Source organism: Drosophila arizonae, chromosome 2 (genome assembly GCF_054131065.1).
Source record: "Drosophila arizonae isolate 15081-1271.41 chromosome 2, UAZ_ARI_1.0, whole genome shotgun sequence".
NCBI classification, from domain to species: Eukaryota; Metazoa; Arthropoda; class Insecta; order Diptera; family Drosophilidae; genus Drosophila; species Drosophila arizonae.
The window spans coordinates 572,017-591,789 of record NC_142922.1 but is presented as its reverse complement, the minus strand read 5'-3'; the positions used below and the strand labels follow the sequence as shown (position 1 = coordinate 591,789).

General features: G+C 42.2%; 1 protein-coding gene across 1 annotated transcript; it reads right to left on the bottom strand.

Annotated features, from left to right (window-relative positions):
- Positions 1-251: 251 nt before the first annotated feature.
- On the bottom strand, positions 252-14,814 carry C15 (homeobox protein C15). Its single transcript, XM_018001117.2, has 4 exons — positions 14,237-14,814; positions 11,491-11,933; positions 6,953-7,181; positions 252-965 (listed from the first exon to the last, which is right to left on the bottom strand). The coding sequence occupies exons 1-4, from the start codon at positions 14,419-14,421 to the stop codon at positions 764-766; spliced, it is 1,059 nt and encodes a 352-aa protein (XP_017856606.1). The 5' UTR covers positions 14,422-14,814; the 3' UTR covers positions 252-763.
- Between the last annotated feature and the right edge of the window lie 4,959 nt (positions 14,815-19,773).

Here is a 19,773-nt window from a genome sequence, read left to right as displayed (position 1 = left end):
TGATGGGCTCGTAACAGTATCGAACTTTGACTACATAAACTACTACTTCATTATTATTATTAAAATTATAGTATTAAAATTTAAGTTTTAGATCTAAATCATGATGATCAACCTATACACATATATATGCCACCTGCTGATTCACATGTTTATACCTTTATAGATCAAAACGTCAATGAGAGATTTTTCCAGTACATGCCTCAAGCCTAAATCCAAAAGAGTTCTGATAATATTAAAACAATTTGTTGATTTCTTTGATTTCGTAATGTATTTATTTCAGTTAGTTATATCTTGCAATAGTTTTTATAATTATAATACTAGGTAATACCATTCGACTTACGAACTAACATACAATACAAGCCGTATATTTAAAATTCTTTTATACTTTATGAACTATTACATATATGTGTATGCCTTATAGAGTTGACATTTTGTGAGACTTTGAGAGGTGTTGGGCAACTGAAGTTGAAAATTAAATCATGCAAACACTGCGCTACAAACTAAAGGAAACTACTTAAACTTACGTCGAGTTCTTAAGCATATGATTATATGGTGTAACTGTATTTTATGTGGAAAGTAAAGCTAAATATTTACAAATTGATTGATTCGTCTTGTTCGGGGCTTCGCTGGGCCCATTCCGTTCGTTTTTCAACTCTATTTACAAAGCAAACTTTATCACAAATAAACCTTATACACATACGCACACACACATGTGTAGATAGTGCTATGTGTATGTGCATATATACGATCTACCATTTGACAATTAGCAGCCCGCTGCATGGGACGCCTCCGCCCAGGGCTGCAGGCCGTGCAGCGCCGCCAGCGGAGCTCCATTTACGCCGGACTGTGAGCTGAGCGGCGCAGCGGGTGGCGCAAAGCCCTTGCTAATGGCCTCCGCCTGCAGTGATAACATCAGCCGATTGGCTGCCTGTCGCTCCGCCTCGCGCTCCTCCGCCGTCTGACGCCTGCAAGCAAAGAGAGAGAAACAGAGAGAGAGAGTGAGAGTGAGTGAGATTTGATGAGCTTTATCTATACATTGACATCGACTAATGTGCATATTCATTATGGCTAAAGTACACATGGCTAGCTAGACCTATATAGCCGCCAGGTGGGGCAAAGTAATCGAATCAAATATGCTGATTGTCCACAATTCACAATGCACACTTATAGCCTGGCCCTGGCTGTTTCGCTTTTGTTTTATTGAAAATTAATTTCGAGTTGCTTTGCCGTTAAATTACATTTTAAATGTTGCGCTTAAGTGGGATTTAAGAGCGGCAACAACTCCTGTCCTGTGGCCATCAATTATTCAACTGTAATTGCAACTGCGCTTCGCTGCTGCAGCAACAGTTCCATTCCCAGCCATTCCATTCCCATTCGCTTTGCCCTTTGCCAGTTCCACTTCCATTGCCAGTTGTTGCAACTGTAAATGCAATTTCGCATTGCTGCAGCATTTGCTTCATTTCCTTTTACTCTTCTTCCTTCTACTTCCCATTCTCCTTCCAGTTCCATATTAGTCTTGCGCTTTCCCTTTGCCTTTGCATCTTGCGTTTGCGCAGCATTCGTGCTCTAATTGTGGCCACACACACAAACACCAACACCAGCACACACACACACACACACACACATTCACTCACACAGATAGATAGCCGTTAGGGTGGTTGTTTTTGCCTTTGCGCCATATTGAATATTTCATGATCTAATGAAGTTCTTATGGTTGCCAGCTAAAGTTTTTGTCCCGTGTAATTACTATCCTAAATACTTAGCTCGTTAGTTCGAGTGTATTTCTACGTGTGTGTGTGTGTGTGTGTGTGTGTGTGACTGTGCGACCCACACATATTATTTGTAGTATTACATGTAGTTAAATATGCTATCATTAAGGCTTTCATCAGCAATGTCATCATTCAAACTAAAAGTTCATAACTCGAATGCGAGCTTATTAAAAATTCATCAATCTCATTGCCGAATTGGATGATTGTTAGCTGAATGGCAAAAGAGATAAAACAGGTAATTTCGTGCACAGAACTTATTTTGGTGCTTGCTCTGACCCCTACTAGAAGATATGTACACATATTTTGGTCCACTCTAATTCAATTATTGCTCAACACGGCAACGAGATGTAACAACAGCAACAGCAACAACAACTGCAATTTCTATGTCTGGCATTCGGTTTGAGTGAGTTATATATTATGCGACTATGGGTAGTATTTCACTTTTACTTTCTGGCATTTTTGGATGCTTTATCTGCGAGGCATTTTTACAGCTACCGCATGAAAAATTCAACAAAAATTGATTAAAAACTCCAAAGGCAAAGCAAACTATGTGTGTGTATGTGTGTGAGAGCTTAATTTGAGCGGAACAGAGACAGAGAGAGAGAGAGAAAGCGCGCTAGAGGCAGGCAGGCGAAGCTCTGTGTGTATGATTGAGTATGTGTGCGGGCTTAATTTAAGCGGAACAGAGAGACAGAGAGAGAAAGAGCGAGCGAGGTAGAGACAGAGACAGACGACAGCCTCTGGGCTTTAATGAAGCGCAACAGAGACAGAAATAGAGGCAGCACGACTGTAATTTATCTTGTGCAGCACGAGAGTTTTTTGTTTTTGTTTTTTGGGTTTTTTGTTTTTATCGAGGTGGAAATGGAAAACGCTTTACAAATGTTAACTGTTTGTCTTTTGGCGCCAGGGCGATGAAAATGTTGCTGTTGTTGTTGTTGTTGCTGTGTTCACGATAAATAATGGGCAGGCATTAGGCTAAAATGTTTATTAAAGCACGACACACTCGCACACAAACAGAGAGAGAGAGAGAGAGAGAGAGCGAGAGAGGGAGAGAGAGAGAGTGAGCAGGAGCGGAAGAAAAATCGGGGCAGCGGGTGATAAATGTGGTAACAAATTTAATGGCAAGTCAATTGTCGCGCTGTTAGCAGCTGCTCAAGTGCCAGCCGAAAGCAGCTAATTAAAATCATTTCATAGACGCACACACACACACACACACACACATAGAGAAAATAATGTTTTTGGGGCTCTCTGGTAATTATCTTTCAAGACATAACAATTTAGCCAGTCCATTAATTGGCTGGCCCCAGCAAGTCCCGCAGGACTTGGCCAAGATTTCGGCCTGGGCAGGACACGTGCCTTAACGTCGCAGCTTCAAACTTAATTTACAAATGGCCAAGCGCAGCTGCAATTAATTTCATTTGATTTTCTTTCTCGCTTTGTTTTTGCTTTTGGCCCAGCAAACTTTGCTCTTTGCCAAATTGATTTTTCGTCTTGCGGTTCAAGTTTTTGCCAACAACTTCATCAGGCCAAACTCACACATACACATCCACACACGCGCATAGTTCATTTGTCATTGTGTGCGTGTGTAAATTTTTAATCAGACAGCTTTCAGCAGCTACGGCCAAAACTTTGCCATATGCCACACAATTAATTTCGTGTGAGTTTTGCTACTCGAATTTAAGATTCGCCCCAATATCCTGCCTTCCCCACACCCATCCTGCCCTGCCCAAGTCTTTGTCTTTGTGTTTGATGCATGGCCGTGTAATTAAAAAGGGTTTAACGGCAAGTTGATTTATGTGCAGGTTGCTAATTAAATTATGCATACTCTTCCAGTATCCAGCAGCTTAAGAGCGGCAAATTGGAAATGGAAATGGAAATACCCTGTAGTAAATGAGATATGAGATATTTGAATCGGATATCATCTTTTACTAATCATGTTTTACTCTCATAGCAACTGCACGAAATAAGTATACCTCACGCAGTCGCCGCCCGTTCGCTGGGTATTCAATTCCTGCAAATCTTTGCCCAAGTAGACAACCGTTAGACGCCGTCATTTGTTTGGCCCCAGCGCAAATAAAACAAAGTGCGCAATGACATGCCATTTTTTTCTTCCACTGACAGACATGCTGTCCCTGTCACACCCGCGCCAGCACGCGCTCGCCATCTAGCGCTTTCTAACTGTTGTCTGTCTGCCGTTTGCTTGACTTGGCGACTTTTTGATGCCCTTTCGAAGCTTGTTGCGAATAGCATATAATAGAATATTAGATAACTGTATAAATATCGGACTGCGTTATTAAGTCTCTTTAATTAGAATCAAATGAGAACCCTCATGTTGCTGCATCTGAAAGCCTTTCACACAACAGATGGAATATATTTCCAAGTAGGCATAGAAAAGGTATTTGAGCTCGTCAGAGCGCAGCCAACTGTGTTAGGCTTGTTATTTCGTTTTCGCTGCTCCTTTTAATTTCTTGTTCGCTAAACACATTGTCAAATTGACGGGCAACAAGCTTCATTCAATTGCTCAGTCTTCTTCTTCTTCTTCTTGTTAATTATTAACTGTTGTTGTTGCTTTTTCTTTTTTATTGCCGCTGTTGTTGTTGCTGGCAAGCGAAGGCCTCTGATTCATGCCATGTCTTTGTTATTGCCCGCAAAACGAGTTACAAAAAAAAAGTAAAGGAAAAAACAACAAACATATTTTGAAATCTTTGAAGTGTACATAACTCATACGCCATGTTGAACGTTGCTAATTATTCAAATTACTTGGCGCGCAGTTGCATTAAGGCAATTATGTGAAATATACATAAATATATGTATATATGTACATACATAAGTATATGTAAATGTAGTTGTATTTACGAGACATACATAATCATGGGGCTTGTTTAATGCCGTTGCCATTTCACTTAGCCACAAACGAGCCGTGGCCATTGCCGTTAACAAAATTGCGTTTTACATCATTAATTTTTACGAGCTAAACTAGGGTCCAAAATGGCTGATAAGCTCTAAGAGCCAAACAGCCAACAGCCAACAGCCAAGAGGACTTGGCCAAAAGGCAGTGCCAGGCAAGGGAGTGAGAGGGAGGGAGAGAGTGTGGGAGAGAGACGGGTCTGGCTTCTGGCTTCTGGCATTGTCGTGCTGTGGGAGCAGAGCCTGCTAAGCGGCAATTAACGCGTCTCAAATGCGCCCACTGTAAAAAGTTTTGCTGCTGTTGCTTGAGAAGGCAAAACAAATAATAGTCGACTGTGCTCGACTAGCAGATACTCAGTGTATGAGTTTTCAGTTGAATAGGAACAGGTGTGTAGTAGAACACATATCCAAGTTATTTGTATACCTTTGTACTCAAGTAATCCTCTGGATAATATGACAATAATTACAGTTTGCCTTAATATATATTATATATTAGATATTGCAGCACATACTGAGATGGACAGATAGCTCACAGCCTGAGGATCATCCTTATACTATCTAACCTATCCTTATACTATCTAAGTTGGGCCACATCTCTCACTCGCTTTCATTGGGTGTTGGGTAGCGTTGCTCAGTTTTTGAAAAGTTTTTCGTTTGTCATTATCATAATGGTAATTGCATATGGTCATATCATGTATCATAAATGTATGGAGGGGGGAATCATTTTGTTATAATTCTAATGTTAATAATAAAATAGAAAGCAATTTGAGACACGCAACGGCGTTCAACGCATCAATGCCTCATTAAATTAGAGACAAACAAGCGCGTGACATGTTTATAGCTGGCATAATATGCGTACACTGAGCGAAATGGAGGAAAGCTCACTTGACAGAAATATCTTTGAATTATTAAGGTGAACATGGGGAAATATTTGGAGACATTCAAAATCTTGTTTCGCTTAATAAAGTATTTCAATCTTGTATGTAAAGAAGATTTTCTTCGAGTGTAAATAATTCTACATATAATTAAAGGAACGGAAGCTCATGTGCTTGATAAGGCAGCGATTCCATAGTTGGAATTGTTCATTAAATGCCATTTGCTCTATGCTGAGGTAAATACTTTCATTGCAGGGGAAATAAATCAAGTTAATGAATAAACAGCTGTGCGGCTTATAAATTATTTTATATGTAGAGATTATATGTATATACATATATTAAATAGATACATATATGAACATCTATAGTACTAGAGACTCTATCCAACCATGAAGCTTAAATAAATTAAGAGCAAATCAAGGCTCAAGTAGACTCGAGCATATCAAGATCTATATTAGTCTAATATTAGTCTAGACAGCTAGCTTATTAAATGATATTTTGACATTATTTCTGAACAATATTAAATACTTTTATGACTAAATTGAAAAACCAATATTTTTGTTTAAAATTATTGAATTTGAAATATAGTTAAAAATTTTTAAAAATATTGCTCAACTGGAACGATTTGATATATTTGCATTTATTTTCGGAAAATACAAAATTGATGATTTCCTATCAATTATTTTTAAATGCTACTTTGTAATTATTTTGCTTTGAATAAAATAGAAAAAGTTACTCTAATGCAGAAAGAAATAGATAAATTTCCAGAATTTCTAGATTTTGAACAGACCTCGAACATGACTCGAACTATTTGTCATAGTAAATATTTTCAAGAATATATTGCTGAAGCTCATGGTGGCAATAAAATGTAACTAATCCAGCAACTGCAAGAGTTCTAAATGCATATACTCTATAAGTCACATTTATTTTCATATCTGCTTAATATAACTTAAGCTGAATTATGATTATGTTTTTCATAGCCTCCATTTTGTGTGCTGCTTATCATCGTTTGCCTAATAGGAAACCCTCGGCTCATTATGGAGCAAGCGCTGCAGATGACTGAGCAAACTAGATACGAAAGCGAATCCACCCCCGCAGAGGGCCAACCCCTAAACGGAACGGAGTGTGGGTGGGCCAGAGCCAGAGCCGGAGACAGGCGGGGGAGGTTTGCGCTTTTTCATTTAATGTGCTCATGCATAATGGAAAAACCTTTTACCCCCAGTTGTAAAAGTGAGCTATATATATATATATATATATATATACACGTATATATTTATATTTTTCTCTCTTTTTTCTAGTTTAAAGAGGCGTGGCAGGGGGCGGTGGAAAAGGGCGTTAGCTGTCAGCACTTGAGAGCGTTGCATATTGATTTTTGTTGTTCCCTAAAACTGTAGAACTTACCTCCATTTGGTGCGACGATTCTGAAACCACGTTTTCACCTGTGCATCGGTCATCTTGAGGCCGCGTGCGAGTGCCGCCCGCTCGGCAGATGCCAAATACTTTTGCTTGTGGAAACGCTTCTCCAGCTCAGCCACCTGGATGCGTGTGAACGAGGTGCGCGGCTTTTTTCGCTTGGGCGGCGTGCGATTCTGATACGGATGTCCGATGCGTCGGGCAATGGGAAAGGCAGCTGAAAGCAGAAGAGTCCTCAGTTAGCTGCAGTCCAGGCAATTAGTTAGGTGTACATCAAACATATATGAGTATATCTAAATAGATAATAGGACATTTCCGATATTTGCTTCCGGCAGCCCTGTGACTGTGTGTGACCTCTGTCTACCTGCTGTGAAATCAATTTGGTGAAGAGCCGGAGTCACTGACTCGAGTGCCTAATTGCCGCTGTCTGAGTGCGATCTTTAACCTTTATCATCAGAGGCAGAAGACGACGACGACGACGACGACGCACGCGACATCAATTTCATTCAAAAGGTTGAGTCATAAACTCTCCTCGTACTTCCTAGGATGCCTATGCGACCTAAGTCTAAGGCCGCCTTCGTCTCTCTTAATGGGTGCGCACTGTGCCGCTGGCTAACTGGCTAACTGGCTGGCTGTCCGTTTGTCCGCCTGGCGCTGAACCTTTTAAAATTCCAGCCAGTCGACTTACTTTTGCGTGTTGTTGTTTATTGTGTGCGATAAGACGAGCCAACCAAGCTACAACAACAGCAACAACAACAACAAACTCAGCAACAAAATATTAAAACGTTGTCGTCGTCGTCGTTGTCCTCGACGACAAACGGCCGAAACCGGCTTGACCAACGGCTCATAGGGGTCATTTGTTAGTTAGATCTGGCTAAATATTTAAGCACATTAAAATTACTCGAAGATGCGAGCCCAAATGCAAAATGACCTCTGTAATAGATATAAAATCATTTTCTAATTAATTATAAAGACTAAAGTTGAGTGCATTGAGTATTTCCCAAGAAAATTGAGTAAATTGAATGAAGGAAAATCTAAAGGTGTTCATAAGAGCTAATTCAACTGAACTTTATGTACAGATTACGAATTTATATGCTTTACGGTATGTGTGATGCATCTTCTTACATCTAGACCATTTAAGAGGTCTTCACCAAGCGGTCTATGTACAGAGGTATATCTGAATAGCTCTATCAGTAAAGGCCACAGCCCGAACTTAAATTTCAGGTGATTGCCATTATTTTTGCTACATAAATTGCAGATTGTGCGTGTGCCTGTTTCTTCTCCTTTATAAAATGTACCTATTCCATAAACCATGTTCGTAATTTCCTTCATTTTCCAATCGCTAAAGAGCTTCAAATTTGATCATATTTGCAGCTCAGCCGAATTCTTTCACTTGCTTTTTATATCCGTAGAAACTTTGCTTCGCTTAAGGCAACTCTGAATGGGCCGCAATAAAAAGCCTAACAAAATGGCAAAAATTTCCATCAATCGGAAAAGTCCCGAAGCGAAGTACCGTTATGTATGGCTGGGTGTTAAGCTGACAAATCATGTTTTTTATTGTGACTTCGCCCAGGAACCCTTCAATTTCCATTTGCCCTCAGCAGAAATGGGGGGAAATGTGGGACGCGTGCTCGGAAGGGTTTGAATGCCATTTGAATATTTCAGGTAATATCAATTTCAATAAAAAGCCATTTATCGCACCACATAAGCAGGCGCTCATATCCTTAAAGGATGCGAAGTCAAGCACTCATTCGCGTAAGCATAATTTTATGGCTTACCAGCAAATCCCGCCCCTCCCCTCAGTCGGATTCCTCTTATTTATGATGTTTTGGCTCAGTTCTTGGCGTATCTTAAAGATACTCTCACAACCTGTCTGTGGGCTGTGGCGGCTGCTGCTGTTGCTGTTGCTGTTGCTGCCGTTGCTGCTGTTGCCGTTTGCGTTACCGAAAATACGTAAAATAATGCTAAAAGCTTTTAGCATGCATTATTGATGGCGCCTGTGGCCGAGACAGAGGCTGAGACTAGCGGCGCTGGCTCACCTGGCGTATGCGCAATATGTAGCTACAAATATCTACACTCGGGCATTTAAACTTTGAACTTGCATGCGATTTGGCCACTTTTTGGCTAGAAAGGGCTAAAAATTTAATTGGCGCCCGCTGCGTGCGCCTGTCAGCAGAAAGCCAAGTCCAAGCAACGGCATTCCAATTAACATGCAACGCTTATTAATCATAAGAGTGAGCGTGAGAGGGTGAGGGTGAGAAGGGGAGAGAGCGGGAGCGGCCAATGGGCAAATGGTCACACTGTGACGCTGGCTCGTTTGTCTTGTTAATGAAAAAAGCCAAGGCGCCAGCTTATCAGCAAAGCCGCAGCGACACACGGCCCTCACACAAGCACACTCATTCACACAGACACAAACACAAGCACAGTGCGACAGGGCGACAGACGTCGCTGACGAAGTTGTTGACAAAACGAAACTGGTCAAAGGAAGCTTCACTCGCTCTCCCTCTCCCTCAGCCGACACTCTCATATAAGCATGACAAAGAGAAAGAGTGTGGCCAAGTTCAGTTTAGCTTGCATATCGGATCTCCCTCTCCCGCTCTCTCTCCCTTCTGATCTGTTCCTTCTGTTTGTAGGCTGCGCAGCTCCCTCTCGCACTCGCACACTCACACACTCACACATTCGCACACTAGCTGAGACTAATTAAATGCTGCCCATGTCAGTTGAGGCCGCGTCGCATTGAAGTGTGGTATGCTGGCGATAAATAAGCCAGGCCGAGCCAAGTCCGCAGCTCACTTGAAGACCGCCCAAAGTGTAATTAATTCCTTTTTCGGGGGCACAGCGCGAAATTAAAAAGTCATGTAAACCAGCTCATTAAAATAACTAAAAAACAAGTAAGAAAGCTCCAGTCGAGACTGCTCGACTAGGAGATACCCTGAACCCTGCAAGCTGATATTCTAATCATTCTGCACTTCTTTTATGCACACATACATACACATGCTTCCACACGCACGCATAAGCCTGCGCTCTGCTAACTGCGCAGTAAGCAGCGACTGCGCTTGGGCTGCGCTGCAATGTGGGCAATATTATGAGAATTTATTTGTTGAATAACTTCTTTTGTAGACATACGATCTTAATGAAACTTTTAGGGCGTAATCATATGGTGAATATGTGTGTACATTCCAAAGCCCAAGTCTCTAGTACTTGAAATGCGTCTTTTACAAATTGGGGGTGAAGGGGGCGTGGTATCCAAAATCTGTAAATTACAAAATCTTTGTATCGATTAACTTTATATACAACACAAATTTGAGGACTCCAGGTCTAAAAATGTTCAAATTAGGCCAAAAAAACAAAATCAATTTTTCGATTATTCTCGATAAAAAAGTTATCGGACGATTTATCGAAAAAATAAAGCAAACTCGTACTGCGTATGCTACTCACGAGTATGCATGCCAAATTTCAGCTCTCTAGCTCTTGTAACTTCTGAGATCGACGCACTCATACGGACGGACGGACGGACGGACGGACGGACGGACGGACGGACGGACGGACGGACGGACGGACGGACAGACGGACAGGGCTATATCGACTCAGCTCGTCACGCTGATCAAGAATATATATACTTTGTGGGGTCTGCCACGCCTCCTTCTGCCCGTTACATACTTTTTCACAAAACCATTATACCCTGATTTCCCATTTTCAATGGGTTCAGGGTATAATAAAACAAAAACCAAAACAAAAACTAAACTAAAACGAAAACGAAAACGAAAAGGCATATAAAATAAGGAGCGCAGCGGATGTTGGCCATAAAAGCAAATCGCACCGCGATCGTCCAGCTAAGCAGCTTTGCGGCTCACAAATATGAGTTAATGCAGCCAACTTCCTACTAACTGGGCCCAGGCGAGCCCAGTCGAGCCCAGTCGACTGACAGCACAGCTGATAAAAAGGGTATGCAGATTCGTAATAAAATCAACGCGTTCTCATTATTTAAGCGGCTCGCGCTGTTCGAACAACCGAAGCTCATAATGTAAACAAATTAAGGAAGCGAACAGCGAGCATCCATGCAGCTCGGATCGAACATACCTATACCAACATATACGCATATATGTATGGGTATATAAACAGATACCTATACCTATATGCAAATGAGTAGAGCAAAACTTTTGCTTCTGGGCGGTTTTTGTTCTTTGGCTTTGACTTAAGCTGCGATTGTGCATTTGAAGGCAAACATGTTTTTATACTTTAGGGCGTGTGTGCCAGTGCGTGCATGTGTGTGCAAGTGTGTGTGTGAGTGCGTATGTGTGTGGCACTGCTTGGGCAAATGACATGCCGACAGGCATGTTGGCTTAAAAGACTTCTCTGATCGCGCTTATTAGGCAAGGAACACACAGTCACAGTCTACAGGCTCACACACACTTACATATTCACATACTCACACACACACACACATGTGGGGCATGTACATCGTAACAGTAGCTGTTGCTTGTTATTTGGGGGCTACCTCACTTTTAACCGTGAGCTTCACTCACCTGCCAGCCGATCCTTGACCGCCTGATGGGCGAGCGCCGCATGATGCAACGGCGGTAGCGCCCAGGTGAGCGGCGTGCGCTGCGGCGGCACACGTAGCACATGACCGGCAGCCGCTGCCGCTGCCGACGGATAAAGATGCGGATACGAGTAAAGCGCTGCGGCGCTGCCATAAGTCGAATTGGCAATGCTGCTGGCCAATTTATAGGCGGCCAAATCGTGTTCGTCTGCCTGCAGCTCTTTCTCTTCAATATTTCTATCCAAATTGCTGTTGTTGTTGTTGTTGTTGCTACTGCTGTTGTTGTTGTTGTTGTGTTGGCTGCTGCTGTTGATGCTGTTGTTGTTGTTGTTGTTGGTTTCAAAGGGTTTCGAAAGCAGGCGCGATATACTGAAGGGCAGATTCTCGCTGGATGAGGAGCGCGTCTGCTCCGATTGTAGTGATTCGCTAAAGGAAAGAGACAGGCAGAGAAATAGAGAGAGAGAATGAGTGAAATACAAGCTATTATTATTGTTGTTGCTCTCATTAATATTAAAAGTGTCACTAGATAAGAGCGAGACAGAGAGAGTGAGACGGAGACAGATAGAACTAATTATGGCTAAAATGTTGCAAACTAAAATCTGAAAACATTTGCCCACGCATATGGCATACACTTAAAGAAAAACTAATGGGTATATTACGCAAATTGAAGACAAACAAATGGCAGAAAACAAGTTTAAAATTTGGAAATGTTTTATGAATGTAATTAACAGAACATTCATGAATTTAAATAGAGTTTAATGATTGAATTCAACGTAACAACATCAAATGACTCTGACTCCTTAAACTACTGTTAATTTCTAAGGTATGCAGATCAATGTTCTTCTCAAGCTCTTATTCTTACATTGGTGTTGCTATCCCAGTAATGATCTGTAATCAGAATACATCACTCGAGAAAGATTCTCATGCAACTTTACATTTAGATTAAAAATAATTTTGACAAGATACAAAATTCAATCAAGCATAATAAATACTATTGTGGTATATTAATACATAAATTTTATTTTTTTTAATAGCAACATATATTTTATTTATTATGTCTTTATTATATTTCCAAATATATTTGCATTTAAATTAAAAGTTATTTAATTAAATATTCTCAGATCAAATTTAATTATTATTCCATCACAATCTAGTTGAGTACGACAATTTTTCTCCAAGTGTATTTCAGTAGTTATTGCTGCTGCTGCTCGATGTTGGCTGCTGGCTCTTGGCTCTTGGCTGTGTTGCAGATAAGGCCTAAAGTATTGGCTGGAAACACGCAGAAATCATGTTTTCGTCTCGCGCTCAGCCTTCGCCTTCGTCAGCGTATATGCTGCGTATGCGTAATATTTCGCATGAATCTTGGCAAATTAAGTAATTATGCAAATGGCATTTGATTCGCATTCTATAAATCGCCAGTCCGATCTACACTTGACAAAAAGCATCAGCCACAACGTCCATAAGTCAGTGCAACAACTATTTTATGAGCTTTCTTCTTTTGTCTCGCGACTCGCGGCTCACATTCGCTTCGCTTTATGTGTTTTCAGTTTCGCTTTATGGAGCATTCTCTATTAAAATGTTAATCCCATGTGATGCGCAGGGCCCCCCGACTGGGGCCTGGTCTTTGTGTTGCTCGAACTCGTTTGGCGCCCATTTGGGGAGCTGTTATCGCTGCGCGTCTTTGGCGCCTTACTAATGTGCCTTTTTATCGTCGGAAGAGTTGGCCATGCCCAGGTCTATCATACCCTATAATTCCATCTCTCTTTCTTTCTCTCACTCTCTCTCTAGGTGTCTTTGTAAATTCAGGAAGTTTTCTTGGCGTCTGCTGCGGCTATTTATTAGCGTTTAAGATCTTTGTTCACGCCAAACCCAAATTGGAGCGAGTCGAGAGCTCGTTTCAATGCGATTCGATTCGATTCGATTGTGAATGAAAGCGTTTATTGGATCAGCTTGTTAGCTATTCAAATGCGCCAAGAATGGGACTTTGTGTAGTCAGACAATGCGAACGTCATTTGAATATATTCATTTTATGGACTCATCAAATGATTAAGAGAAGTTAAGAGAAGTTTCAAGTGTCGTTCCTGGCTGCCTAATACTCTGTTTAAGTTGAGGGATGAGATTTGAAATGAGACTGAAAGAGGGTGAGAGAGAGAGAGAGAGAGAGAGAGAGGGAGTCAGACTGATCTTAAGACAGAATGAATGATCAAGATAAATAGAAAGAGGAAGAGTGAGAAGGGGTTAGAAAGAGAAAGAGAGGGAGACAGATTGGGGCAGACTGGATGATCAACAATTAGAGTATATGAGAGAGAGAGAGAGAAAGAGAGAGAGAGAGATAGAGGATAAATAAGGAGACAGGAATGGAGACTTGAATCGAATCGAAATCAAAAGAGATGTTTACTATTGGAGCTGAAGAGTGTGTGATTAATTAAATTGCTAAAAGTTAAGCGAAGAGCGGAAGTTTGAGTGTTAAATTTGAGTTATCAAACTGTAACAGCAACTGTGAGAATACAAAATGTTTACAAACATGACAGATCAAGTTAGATGTAACAAATATGCCCTGCCACCCATCGTTAACAGAGTATGATTATGAGAAGTTCTCAATGCAATAACTAATGTATGCTAAGCCCAATTAAATTTGTTGTAACTAGACATAAAAACATAAAAGATCTGTTTGACACAAATTGTGTGTATATATATCAGGCTATTTATTTATTTGATTAATAGTTTACCTGAGCGGAGTTTCCGATTCGTCGTAGCAGCTGCCATTGTCCATGTCGACGTCTGAGCCGCTGCCGCAGGACATTCGTGAATCGGAGTCGACATCGACGTGTATTTCCTGCTCCTCAACATCTTCGCCGTGCTCGTGCTCGTGCTCGTGCTCGTGCTCGTGATCATCCTCCTCGTGACTGGACATGTTGAGAGCTGTTAGGCTTATGTGAGGCGCCAATTTGAACAACACTTTTGTTTTTTCTATTTTTGATTATTCAGATATATGCAATACATATATATCGGGATCTACTTATGAATCGAGTATTTCTTTGCCTCACTCACTGCACAGTTGACGGCGCTTCGATTGGCTTCACACTTTGGCTTTGGCTTTAATGAAACGAGGCCGCGACGCGATTTCGTTAACCGTTAACCGGCTCGACAAATGGAACTGGGCTCAGATTTGAGATCGACGAGTGAGCGAAAAAACTCCGTGCTGCTAGCGGGCGCGTGCTGGCGGGCGTGAACGCTTTTCATAAATGCAACCAAAAATATGCCGACGGACTGTGTCGCTGCCGCAGTCGTTGTCTCGGTCGCTGCCTCAGTCGCTGCTCGTTAAGTGGCTGGGCGAGCGCGTAAAACCAGTTCCGCTGACGCCGGCAGCGCTGTCGCCGTCGTCGTCGCAGTCGCCGTAGTCGCCGCGACTGCTTCCCTCCTGTTTGGTTAGCTTTAACGAGCCTGTTTGCCACCTTGTTTGAACCTAACCTACCATAATAAACGCACTCCAACCCTCCCGCCCGCACTTGCCTACGCCTGTGGTGGTTGCTCTGCTGTAGCTCCGCCTCGCGCGTGTTTGCCTCTCGCTCGCTCGGCTCGCTCTCTCGCTCGCTGCGCCGGCGCGCTCGCCTGTGCTGAGGTGGACAAACCGGTCTGGGTCTGCGCGTCGCTTGGCAGCACTGGCCGGCAGCCGTGCAGCAATTGGCGCAGTGGGCGTGATGCTGCCGGCCTCTGATTGGTCGCTGCGGCGCAGTTAGTCGAACAGTTACAGTTAGCGCTTGCTTGCCAGTGGGAGTGTGATAGGGAGAGGGAGAGGGACGGAGACGGGGACGGGGAGCAGCTTTTGCATTTGCGACGACATTTTAAATGGAAAACGTTTTGCTTTTGGGGTTTTTATTACGCACGGAGACGAAAGCACGAAGAGAATGTATTTTCATTTTGATTGCTTCTATTTTCGGCTTAGCGATGCGAAGCGAGGCGAAGCGTTCCGCCATCTCGTTCCTGTGCGAGCAGGCCAAGGCACGGAGAAGTGCAAATGTGGCAGATTAATAGCACAATTGGAAATAGCAGCGTTTTGTCAGCTCCAAACTCCACAAAGCAGGGGAGGCGTGCCGGCCAGAGGGGGTGGGCCGCGCTACAGCTCTTAGAGTGTGGTCCACTTTTTCGCAGCGGCCTTTCCTAATGCCTGCCCCGGGCTTAAGCCATTGACAGCCGCTGCGCGAGATCTCTATTAGCAGCGAGCGCAAAACGTTCCGCTGCTATCGCTCACCTGGCATTCTGGCAGCCAGCGATAAGATATGCCCCACTCACCCATCGCCTCCCGCGCGTCCCCATCCCCACTCGACGCCCACTTGGTGCCTATGCAAATGGAAATTATTTCGTTTTCAGCATCTTTTGCTGCGTTCCAAGTTCACTTAAAGGTTAATTGACAGTTTTATTGGAGAGTTTCCTGGCCTTGAGCGTGGCTCCAGCTCAGGTGGCAAACTGAAAGGCTAGCTACCTGGCTACCTGGCTAGCTGGCTGTCAGGAATGCCGCCGCGTCTTGATTCTGCAATTGCAAATGGATAGCTATGTAGTTATTTCTGATATGTTGGCATGTGCCATGTACGCACATGCCACGAAGACAGAGAGAGACAGAGAGACAGAGAGAGAGAGAGGCGTATTAGTCATTTTCTTCTAACTCCAACTCCAATTCCAAGTTTTTCCTCGTGCTCGTTTAACAAAGAAAAAAAAAGGTAAATTAATCAAAGAAATTCAATTTTGCACTTAAGAGCAACGTTTTTTTTTTTTGGCAACAGCCACAGCCAAATCTTGGCCAACAATGAAGCGAACAATTACTGCATATTTAATTCAAATCGCAGCAACTCGCATTCTACACTGAGCGAACATTGAACTGCGTAGAACAATTTAAATGAATTTTCTGTTCATATTTATATATTCCAATTGAGAAATAAACTTAAAAATATTTAAATATTTATTAAAGTTGAATTATAGATAGTAAATTAAATTAAGAATAATCTAGTAGGGAGATATCTTTACCTGCACTAAAGCAGGCACACATACATGCACACTCACACACACACACAACTTGTTCGTCTGAAATTCCATAAAATCAATTTTTAAATATAATAATTGTATTTTTATATATTTAAATATAGAATTCCAAATCAACTTTGTATATTGTATGATTCTATATCGAGTTCAATCGTTAAACACTGTTGCTTTATATTCGTTTCCTTACATTGTTTTTCTTGCTGTGCATTCTCTTATAGGCAAATGCATAGTCGCACTTATACACACTCACACGCACACTCACACACAAGCACACACAATGGGACGCAAAAGGACGCTTTGCTGAAAGTCACGACGCATCGCCATCGACGTGGCTCGTAGGCCGTGTAAGCCAACTAATTGGATTTCATTTGAACAGCAGCAACAACAACAACAACAATGAGCAACAATTGCCATAATAAAACAGCAACAGCCACAACAACAAGAAAAGCAACAACAACAACAACAATGGGCCAAATGGTCTCGACTTGGGCAATTGCAATGCAATTTTAATGCAAAATGAGAGGCGGGCCACATTTTTATTGCATTTTTACTTGTATTTCAGTTAATAGCAGGCAGCAGCAGCAGCAGCAGCAGCAACAACAACAACAACAGCAACAGCATGAAATTGGTGCTTGGTATGAATACAAAATGAGGCCAAGAGATGCCACCACAATGCAGGAACAGAACTTCGGCTCTGGAGCGCAGAGCAGAGCTATTTTGCCATTGCTGGCAAAATTAGTATGCAGCAGGTAACTGCAGTCAAGAACAGCAGCAGCAGCGGCAGCAGCAGCAACTACTTCGCATTGCCTTTGCTGCTCGGCTTCCATGTGCAGGACTTTTGCCACTTGACTTTATTGGCAACTTCATGGAATATTCAGCAGTCAAGTTCTGCGCAAGTGCCTTCAAATGGACCACCCCTACTCCCACTCCCTTGCTCACTCCCACTCCCACTCCCACTCACTCATCAAATCCCCATCCCCCACCCCTTTCCCCTTCCTCAAGCTGCTAAGCATCCAATGCCTTTGCTGCAGCTTCATTTCATATGCATTTTTATTTGCCTCATATACAAATGGCAACCAGGCAATCACTGTGTGTGCGAGTGAGTGTTGTGGGCAAGGGGCGTGGCACGGCACAAATGTCACTTCAATTGCCAATACTGATTATGGCGCTGTCTCAGCATGTCGCAGCGCGAACTTTATGTGCGGCCAGCGGAGCGCTATTATTGGTGACACTTTTCGTTGGCTTCTTAAGGTTTATGCGAATGTCTTTCAAATGCCCACAAATTGTTGGCAGTGTGTGTGTGAGAGAGAGATAGCAATAGCAACAGGAGAGAGAGAGAGAGAGTTGGAGAGAAAGACTTATACCAAGTGTCTATCCATACTGTCGTCGTACCCACTGAATAAAACTGAAGAAGTAGATAGTGAGAGAGAGAGAGAGAGAGAGAGAGAGAGAGAGAGAGAGAGAGAGAGAACATGTAAAGTATAGAATGTATGGAATATATATGTGAAGCACATAAAGTATAGAAAGCTTATATAGTATGAGGATATAACATATCTATGTAAAGTTTATGTATTATACCAGGCACATAATGTTTATAAAGACTATAGAAGAACAATGAAATTCCAACTCTCTAACTTTGGTTGGCAAAGTTTTCCTTCGTTCAATACCTCGTTTCCATTCAAGTGAGAGTAGAGTAGTTGGAAGTCGTTCACAGCTTTCACTCTACTCGCTGGGGCTGCCCTTGCCATTTGTGTGATTTCCCTCAACACGTAAGACGCTTTCTTGTGTTTCCTGGCGACTTGCCGCACTCCCCTGGCGTTTGATTTCGAAGTTCTTTTGGCCTGTCCGCACTTAGACGTGGACTTTGAGTGCGACTTGGAGTTGGTCTTCGATTTCGGTTTGGGTGGGGCCAACTGCTTGTTCGGGTCTATGCGAGATTTTGTTAGTGAATTGACCACACAATTTGCTAAGCGATAAATTAGCACATTAATTATTTAATCATGTGTCTGTGCCTCTCTCGCTCTCTCAATCTCTGTCTCTATCTCTATCTCTATCTCTGTTGCTTTCTATGTGCGTGTGGGGGTTTTGGTTGTTTCTTGTTGTGGCGAGCGGTTGACTTGTTGAGCATCGATTGCACTGATTTGAGCTAAGGGAGAAAGGATGTTGCGCTCAGCAGCTGAGATTAGCATGGAATGTGAACCGTCTCTAGCCAGCTTGAATCTTATAGTATGGTATGGTATAGTTGTCGGGGAATTCGTAATTTTGTAGTACTGCGATATTAGAACTGACAGTTTGTTCATGAAGTAAGATTAAATATATCTGAGATAATATATGACTTTATATGTTATTTATACCGAAACGCACAATTACCGTTGGATTTTCAGGTATTAAGTACTAATCTAGGCACACAAGACAATCTTAATGCTTCAGAGTAGTAGTTGCTCTGACTAAAAATACTGAAGTACCTCTTCAGTTATGGACTCCCATATATACATATATCATATAGTGCCAATCAGAATATACTTTTTAAAGGGTCTGGGATATGGAATGCCAGTCATGCCACAGTCATGTCTTCCGTAATGGCCATTCCATTTCCTGAGTATAATAATCGTGGCATACGAGAGTGTTCCTAATTAATTTCGCACCCACTCTCCATTCACTTTCCCTCTCTACCCACTCTCCCTCCCCCCATCTTCCACCCACTCTTATTCACTGATTTTTATGTAGCCACACAATTTTGGGGAGCACATGCGAACCTCTGCGCATGCATATTGCATGGTATATGGGCATTTTTAATAAGTATCCAATTTTTTGCCACGCATTTTCGCATTTTGTGGCGCCCTCCTAAGCTGCTCTTCCTCTTCCTCTGCTCGGCGCCTTCAGCATATGCCGGTCGACAATTTTTATGCTTCGCCATTTTTGGTCGTTTTATAAATTAAATATGCCACTCGCGCAATTTCAGCCAGCGATTGTTTCGCAATACCCTGTAATGTACATATGCAGAAGGAGGTTTGAACCGCAAAACAAAAATTTGCTCTGCTGTGTTAATGAATTGGAATCACTGAATGGAAATAAAGAGTAGTAAAAATCGAATTTTTTGGACTGATTGAATGACTGACTGATTGACAAGCCGACCGATTACATTTCTATAAAATAATACTCCATTGATGATCAAATTTAATTAGGCCTAGAGATAAGTCAGTGGAAGAGCTAACGGCAAAGATTGGAA